At 45.0% G+C, this 9,068-nt stretch overlaps 1 protein-coding gene across 1 annotated transcript; it reads right to left on the bottom strand.

Annotated features, from left to right (window-relative positions):
* Window positions 1-595: 595 nt before the first annotated feature.
* On the bottom strand, window positions 596-8,092 carry LOC125553148 (glutamic acid-rich protein-like). The gene is made up of 3 exons (XM_048716932.1): window positions 7,563-8,092; window positions 2,212-3,733; window positions 596-2,095 (listed from the first exon to the last, which is right to left on the bottom strand). Exons 1-3 carry the CDS (start codon window positions 7,647-7,649, stop codon window positions 1,281-1,283), a joined length of 2,424 nt encoding a protein of 807 aa, XP_048572889.1. The 5' UTR covers window positions 7,650-8,092; the 3' UTR covers window positions 596-1,280.
* Window positions 8,093-9,068: the final 976 nt, after the last annotated feature.

Genomic DNA, 9,068 nt, shown 5'->3' with positions numbered 1-9,068 from the left:
AACATTTGCCAAAGGTTACTGCAACAAAAAATTCATTTTGTTTTTTTACGATTTTACTGTTTACCCGAGCTTATTTGAACTCGGGAGCAAAAGAACACTTTCGCACTGTCCAGCATCACCGTCTTGCACTACTGTCGAGAAAATTCCACGCGACATGTGGGCCTAGGTATCAAGTTACTACTACTACTATCTCACTGATAAATTTCCTGTATGGATGTTTATTTATTTTTTCTACTGATGATTGCACATCTATGTATGAGATGTACTCTCGAATATTTTGGTCGTGCCTAAACCATCGTCTCTGAGCGACACCAAACTAAAATTTCTAGCCAAGTACTGAAACTCATGCTTATCTTAGCTGTTCATTGTTCTGAATTTACTGCCTGTTTCTGTGCACATCAGTAGAAGCGGTCGCCTAATTTCAAACACATAATGCAGAATTAACCATCCATTAACACACCTGAAAAAAGTGACAGCAACTGTAATTTCATCATGACCAACTATCCTCTAGAGAGCCAGCCGACTGAAGCAGAAAAGTATCATGCCCACTCTCAAAGTGTTTGGAAGCCAAATTTTAACTTGCGATCAAGCCTCATACCCTGCCTGCAGTGACTCTCCAACACCAAAGGCGTTCGTTACAAAACCTCGGCAAAAACACCATCATCTATGTAATGTAAAACCACTAAAAAAAGAGGAGAGTTATATACACAAAACGACATGCCAACTCTGGGAACAAGAATAAATCAGGCAGCAGCAGCAGCAGGAGCAGCAGATTATGTGTGTGTCTCACCAACCAATCCAACTATAAATGAATGTCTCACTCACTCAAAGTCTCTTCTTCCTCTTCTCCCTCTCCCCTTCTCCTGTCTCTCTAATGTACATGTTGGTTATAAAAATGCTTTTACACCATACAGATCAAAATTGTGCAGCGGCAGCAGCATATGCAGCAAGGATAGCTAGCTCATCATGACCCCGCTGTCGCAGGATCGGCGACGACCAACAGACACCAATGTCTTCTCTTCTCTTCTTCTCCGGGCAGCACAGCACTTGTCGGGATCGATACTCTACACCTGCCAGCTCTCTCACAAGTGCTGAGTTGTCACGCACCGGTCTACAGCTACCCCACCAATGGATGAATCACCCATGCCTGCCGCCGAGCTACACAAGCTGTAGCAGAGAAGCAGTGCTAGAAAGTAGAAACTAGTTGCAAACTTGATGTGCTGAGTGCTCAGTTACTTGACACGATCTTTGCTCAGTAGTTCAGGATGCATCATATCGTATCAGAAAGGAATGACGTATGGCAGAGCGATGACGTCAGCCGGGTCGATTTTCATAGCCTCAGCCCACACTTGGGGCACTGCGTCGGCCTCGGTCTCCATCTTGGCCTTCTCTGGCTGGGTGCTACGCCGCTCGAACAGCCAGTCCTGATCACCGTAATCACACTCCATGATCTGAGGTGCTTCGGGGATGCTGTATATCTGCCCCAGATACTTGAAATCTGGGTGAGGTGACTTCCTAGCAGGTGCGCCATTCCCAGATGATGCCCCAGGATCCCGAAGCCCTGAAACGGCCACAGGTCGCTGCTGAGCCTCCTTGCTGACATTCACCTTCTCTTCCTTCTTAGGGAGAGGATCTCGAAGCCCTGAAACGACTGCAGGTCGCTGCTGAGCCTCCTTGCCGACAGCCACCTTCTCTTCCTTCTTGGGGAGAGGATCTCGAAGCCCTGAAACGACCTGAGGTCGCTGCTGAGCTTCCTTGTTGACATAGACCTTCTCTTCCTTCTTAGGGAGAGGATCTCGAAGCCCTGTATCGACCAAAGGTCGATGCTGAGCTTCCTTGTTGCCATTGACCTTCTCTTCCTTCTTATTAGGGAGAGAATCTCGAAGCCCTGAATCGAGTGAAGGTCGCTGCTGAGCTTCCTTGTTGCCATTGACCTTCTCTTCCTTCTTAGGGAGCCGTTCAGCCTTTTCGATTTTCATGGCATCTGGCTTCATGGAAGAGGGTGGCGCGGCTACATGAGATGCTGTACCATTCTCCACATGATTGCTGGAGGGGGCTGGTCTCGGTAACTTTGTAGGCCGCATTTCATGATGGTCTGTACAGAGCACCAGAAGTCTTATAACATAAAGCACCATAAAAAGGTATAATGGTGTTCTACAAGGCTATGCAATAGTGGTAAGTGCAAAATAAAAAGCAAAGCTAGGAACTCACTTTGTAGGTAACCATTCATCTCGTGGTTCTTTCGCTTCTTCAGGTTTTCATCGGCTAGGATAACTTTCGCATCATCAGTTGGAGGAGCCAAGGGAGGGGTTAAGGGCTTCGTGTCAAGACTATCTATCAGACTGTCTATCTGATAATCTATACTGTTTTCTCTTAACTTATCATGCTCTTTGTGATTATGTTCCTGTCTCTCCTTCTTTGCCTCCTTCTCCTTTTTCTTCTCTTTGTGTTTCTCTTTCCTCTTCTTTTTCTCATGCCGCTCACGTTTTTTGTCCTCTTTCTTTGTATCATCAGATGCCCCATCTCTGACCTTTTCCACCCTTTCAGCTCTTCCAACTGCAATTTTCTCCACAGCTGGGGGTTTAGAATCAACCTGTTTCTGATCAGTTGAAACACAAGGATGCAGCATTCTTCCACCTGGTTCCTTTTCCTTGCCCAGAGCTGGGGGCTTAGCACCAACCAGTTTCTGATCAGCTGAAACAGTATTCTGTAGCATTCTTCCACCTGGTCCCTTTTCCTTGCCCATGGCAGGTGAAACACCTCCAGCATTGGGCTTACTAGTGGAAATGGACAAGTTTTCAGTTGGCCGAACCATCCCATTTGGCCTTCGGATAGTAATGCTTGGGCTTGGGATAGTTGACCTAGGTAGACTTCTATCCATCCCTGTTGATGCACCAGATGTTGATGGACTCTCAAACCTCTGCATGGATGTTGGTGCGCTATCCACCGGACGACCAACCTTACCATTTCCCCTGTGCATAGCATTAGCAGGGCTTCGAAGCAACGGAGAGTTGGTGCCAATTTCTTTCTTTGCAGTCTCTTTATTTGGGCTCTCAGTTCTCTTCTGCACCAGTATGCTAATGTTACTGATACGCTGCCCCGTTCCCTCTTTCCTTGGCACAGAATCAGTAGAGTTGGAGAGAGGTCTTGTGACTTTGACTCTTTCCTTCTCCACCATAGGTGCTGTACTAAAGCCATCAGAGCCTCCTTGAGATGAACTGTTGAAGTTCTCGCTGCGTCGAATCGATGTCCCATTTTTCTGTTGATTGATAGTGATGGTCTGTTGCCCCAAGCCCTCATTTTTCCTTGAAGCGTCAATAGAGTGAATACGCATTTTGTTAACTGCAGTCCTGTCATTCTCCAATGCAGGTGCAGCGTTAAAACCTTCACGACTTCGTTCATTTGAAATAGTGAAGTTGTTAACAGCTCGATTCTCCACCCCTTTCTGATCTTGTGTCTTTCTAACCAGTTCCTCCCTGAATATAGGATCCTTAATTTCTTCAGACTTCCTGCTACTCTCTTCAAACTTCTGACCAAGGAGAGCCTCACCATGTCTTTCAGTCCCTTCAGATTCCCTGCTTTTATCTTTGCTCTTGTCCTTTTTCTTATCTTTGTGCTTCTCTTTTCGATCTTTTTTATCTCTGTGCTTATCTTTACTCCTTTCTCTATCCTTCTTTTCTTTTTTATCTTTGTCCTTCTTGTCCTTCTTATGCTTCTTCTCCTTGTGTTTCTCCTGAAAAAAGATGGTTGATTCCAGGTCAATAAAGTTCAAAAGAAGAGGCCAAACATAAGAATAAAACATTATCAACGAATATTTTGCAAAGAACAGTCCAAAAAAACCGCGAAGAAAAACAATGAGTTTGTTGATCTACCAGAATGGTCATGCCAATATAAACATCTACGACACATCACTATCATGGGAAGCTGCCATTAGTACAAACAATTAGAAACTACAATGAGCAGTGAATATTAACACTACCTAAATGGCATACAGTATTCCAGATTTGTGGAGTTTGTATCTGAAATATTATTTTTAAACTTATGAACTCGCACTACATAACCATTGAATAACACCCGGGGAAACAATCTGCTTCTCTGATTGCAGCTTATACTTATTTTTGCTAACAAGTCTAATGACTTGAGTAATTCTGTTCAGCCGCAAACCCGGTAATAGTACTACTTTATGTGTTGTCAAAGCTTTTGCTTTGATACTAACCACATTGATGAAGTTAACCAACATATTTTATACATGGACCATCGGTTGCAGAAATCAAGTTGGCACTAAAGTTTGCACCATATTCATTCAAGGACCAAATATGTCATAAATTTAGAAGGATGTGTACATTTAGTAAGGAAACAAACTAAGTCTAAGTCACCCCACATTTAAACATGTGCCACGGAACAGCCTTGTTATGGACCATAGAGAGTTAAGGTTGTAACATAAGATTGGACATAAGCCAGTACTTTAGACAATCATGAGGAAAGAAATAAGCTAGTTTATTGAGACTATATTCTACTCCCTCTGTCCCAAAATAAGTAAATCAACTTTGTACTAAAGTTAGTACAAAGTTGAGTCACTTATTTTGGGACGGAGGGAGTACAAATCTAACATAACACCTCAGGTAGTCAATAAAGTAAAGCAGCAGTGCTGCAAGTCACTACAATGAACTTGCCAAAAATTCCCTGCGATGCACTCTAAGGACATGCTTACATGCTTGTAATCATGACAACTTATTGCCATGTTCTATGAGGGCAGGGTTAATGCATGAACATCTGCCATATTTAGTGAAACTGTCTTAGCTTATCATGTTTTAAAAGAATAAACCATGAAACCCTCAAATGTCCTTAATAGAGTTAGTCAGACCAGATCTTGTAAGAAACCATGTATTTGAATGGAGCCTCAGTAGTTTTTCCACGATGAGCAACATGGAACTGCGAAGGGTACATAAAGATAACACAGATTGCAGGCAAAAACATAATGCTAACCACATAGGTTCAATAGAGCACACACAATAATCAGATTGATAAACAACATGACAGCTAAAACTAACCAAGAACATTAAGTCAATGCTTGTCCCTCTGATGTGTTATATAGCACTTATACCATTTATTTATGGTGTTTGTAAGTGACAATATAAACATATCCATTCATGGAGTTACAGTTATTATGCAATGTAAGGGCTGCCTAGCATAATTCTTAATTCCCCTCTCGAGCTTTTTAGCATTGGAAATTTAAAGTTTGTTAGGATTGTGCGGAAAATATATTATTCAGAAACATAACATGAGTTCAGTTACCAAAACATATTTAATTTAATCCCATGATGATGTCAGAAGACACCTAAGGGAGGTCCAGATATGATTCTTATACAAAGATGACAGAAAAATCTGCTCAAGAGTTCAGGTCACAATAATGAATACATCTCCTCAGCTTTAACAGTGGATAATATATCTCTAGGATACAGCATCCCTAGTGGATAATCTTTGGCTATGCTACCAGTTTTCATGTATAGGGAAAAGATATGATAGAAGTAGATGAACTTTTCCTCTATATACGATCATCCATATATTAAGAACAATGTGACAGGCATGCTTACAGCCAACCCAGGCCAAAAGGCCCACGAAAATGCTATTGCCCTTTGAACTGCCAAGGTATTTATGTTTTCTATATGCATTATCAACAAACTTGAATACATGTTAACCCATAATAATTTTCCCCTGGAACAGAAGAAAACGGGAAATAAGCAGACAGATGAATCATGAAATGTCATTTTAGTTTGATTTGACAGTCTATCAATCACAGGAACACCAACATATATAAACTATTATATCAAGTGTAGGAATAGATATAGTGGTGGAATGGAACCAGAGCTGCTAAGCGGGTCATTTGACACAGATAAATTGCAACTGAATGGATCAATCCAGCAAACTATTGGCATAATTGAAGCTTCTACAGCACATAATCAGGTATCAAAGACCAAGCAAATTGTTCCTAAAAAGGCCTTGAAGTAGGGAACAAGCATGGACACATAAAGACGATCATTTAGCAAGATGCACGCACATTAAGAAATCATCATACAAGATTACCAGTCCATCCCAATATCCCATTCCCATCTTTCTCATAAGCTTCATTCTCTAAAAAATAGAGGCTCTCTTTTGCACGTATGCTGTATTCCCAAGTTCTGAACCATGCCAGAATAGATACTAGTATTTATTGCAGATACTAGATAGTATGATGATTGTTATAGGGGCGCAATTGAAAAGGGCTACACCAAAACAACAAGATATCATAAAAAATGTAACAAGAAATCTACGATAAAGCATAATCAGTTTCCTAACAGAAGGAGTAACAAGCAATAACAGCCTTTAGAACACAAAAATATTGAATTGCAGTTTCACATAAACAACAACTAACTGCACTGAGATGAATAAAAACCTATAATCAAATGTTTACATACAGTACAAATCCTACATCGATCCAATCCACCATCCTGTATGGCCTATACAGCATAGGTACCGCTTATTTAGAACACGTTGTGTGAGACCGGCAATTAGGAAACTTTGTTTCATCAGTGTGGTCATGGACTTGCCCTGACTAAGTGATTCATACTTGCACGGATGGACAACTTTATGCCAATCTACACCAGAAACTGATGGTAACTCCCACAGGACCAGGACAAATACGAGTTGCATAGAAAAATAATATTCTTTGTAAACATGTGGTCAACCAGTTTAGTGCACAGCATGAACTTTAACTGTAGGAGGAGGATATTTGCAGAAAGTAGTCATGTGACAGGACAAAGGAAACCCCTGGCAATAGCTAGCGGGCAGCAACGTCTCTAGAACTTTAGTCACGCTTTTAGCAGCACACCGACAAATTAGAAACATTTGCGTCTTTTTCCGCCGACCTAAATAACTTTTCGCCCTAGTAAGCCTCCCGAGTGGCGACATACTAAATGCGCTTTTGCCTATAATACACCTGTATGAAGCTTGCAAGACCTAAGCGACAATAATCAATGAGTAACGACATAAACCCGCAGCCGCTCTCATACTAAATCTGCTCTTGCCTATAATACACTACTTGTGTGAAGCATGCAAGACCCAAGCGACAATAATCAATGAGTAACGACATAGACCCGCATACTTTCTCCCATCAATCCACCCAGCAGAAAGCCCCACCTTGCGCGCGCAACTAGCCGCAAGATCTGCCATGCCCTATCAGGTTCAATTTGCCAGAAGCAGCACTCTTTAGGAAACCATCGGCTCAGCCCTACTTTGTTCTCTAGCTTCTCTACCAATCAGTGGAATGAACCCCGGGCATAGCGCTTGCGAGTGACCTAACCCAAGGGACCGAAACGGCGCCAAGATTCATCATAGCGCAGCCATAAGCAACTAGTCCTGACCGCAGATAGGCGAGCTGAAGGCCTGGCTCCCAAGAAATTTCTGCAACCAACCAATGAAATAGCGGCGGCACACAATGTTCTAGAACCCCCCCTCCCGTGTGTAATGGAGCGATGGAGGGAGCAAGAGGGGATGGGGATTGGGGTGGTGTGTTGTTTGTCCACCTTGTCGAGCAGGGGCGAGGCTAGGTGGGCGTCGGGGCGCGCGGTCTTGACATATCCTGGGGGCGGAAACGGGAAGCAGCGAGACATGGCACGGCCGCCTGGGGCCCCGCCCGCCGGATCAGCCGACCACCAAGACCAGAGCCCTCCGCCGCCGGCGCCGCCCCCAAGCAGACCTCCTCTCCTCCTCCCGCTGCGGCAGGCGCGGGCGCGGGCTCAGTGGGCCGGTGGCCGGGGGGAGCATGGGGCGGGGGCACTCATCGCCGGCGGCGGAATCGCGCGGGGATCTGGGGCGGGCGCGGGGATCGGCCCCCACCCGATCGGGAATCGGCGCGGGGCCGCGGCCAATCCCGGGGCGATCTCCCGCCGCCGCCCGCCCGCCCGCCCGCTGTGTGTTCGTTTTAGTTGTTTTGTTTCCGGCGCTGGGTCGGGTGTTTCGCCGCTTTTGTGCGGGGGGGGGTGCCGGGTTGGATTTGGATGGGTGGAGGGAGGGAGGGAGGAAGTAGGGTTGGGGTGGGGAGGGGCGGGCCGAGGGAGGAAGACGAAGGAGGAAACCGATGAGAGGAGACCCGGTGCCCGTATATATAGCCCCACCACCCCCCACCCCCCCCTTCGGGACACATCTGGCCTGCTTGCCTTGGGTTGGGTTCGGTCCGGGGTCGGCTCCGGGCCCACCTGCCAGACCAAACCTATGGTGGACATGCTCTTGTGGTTTGCTATTTGTACTCTTTGCTACTCCTGCTACAAGTGCTACACTTTTGTTTTTCAAAAGTACAAGTACTACATTATTATTACTTTTATTGTTATTTATCATCAAGGAAATATGTGGCGATGCATCCGTTTTTGGTTTTGTGCCATTGCTGGTGTGCTGGGATAATAATCCCGGATCTTTAGGCTCATGCATGCTTTAAGTGGGTTTTGATTTGATTTTTGTCTTCTGTCCGCTTCATAAGTTCCGTTTTGCTTTGGGTTTCCGACAATGTCATGTTGAGGGTTTTTTGCGTTTTATTACTCAAGACATGGGCGCCGAATCCATCGGTGCAATAAATAATGGTGATCTGACTCACGTGTGTTGTAATCGTAGCGCGTAGTTTCACCTACCGGAGCCCGAAGTATGGTCCGCATTAATGACCCATGAAGAATTTTCACGAGTGTGTGCTTGGCACGCTGTGACGGAACATGCCGACATGTGAGTGGTTAATTGCTTAGCCCAGAGCCCTAGAGTGGCCTTAAGAAGCAACTTCTAACTCATGGGCCAGCATCTACTTGATTTAGTGGGCCAGATACTTTGGTTTTAGTGCAGGGAGAGGAGACGAGAAGTGACCCGGGATGGTCCCCGAGACCATCCGCCGGTCGTGGAACATGGGTTGGCTTGGTGACCTTGAAACTCGGTTGGCCCGAGGCTCTCGAACCCTCGATGTCTAGATGGGAAGAGTAAAGCGAGAGACTGAAAGTGGTGCTGATGTCATAATGCTCATGTCGGTTGCTTTGGGGCCTGCGGTGCTATTG

The sequence above is a fragment of the Triticum urartu genome, chromosome 4 (genome assembly GCF_003073215.2).
Source record: "Triticum urartu cultivar G1812 chromosome 4, Tu2.1, whole genome shotgun sequence".
In the NCBI taxonomy this organism is placed as follows: Eukaryota; Viridiplantae; Streptophyta; class Magnoliopsida; order Poales; family Poaceae; genus Triticum; species Triticum urartu.
Note: the sequence above shows the minus strand (reverse complement) of the source record. Positions and strands in the feature narration are given on the sequence as shown.

Excerpts from the sequence above, each read along its gene's own strand:
- LOC125553148 (XM_048716932.1), bottom strand. The coding sequence starts at position 7,649 with ATGTCTCGCTGCTTCCCGTTTCCGCCCCCAGGATATGTCAAGACCGCG. Across the intron at positions 3,734-7,562 it reads CCTCGCCCCTGCTCGACAAG|GAGAAACACAAGGAGAAGAA; the intron begins GTGGACAAACAA and ends ATCTTTTTTCAG. Across the intron at positions 2,096-2,211 it reads GATGAATGGTTACCTACAAA|ACCATCATGAAATGCGGCCT; the intron begins GTGAGTTCCTAG and ends TGCTCTGTACAG.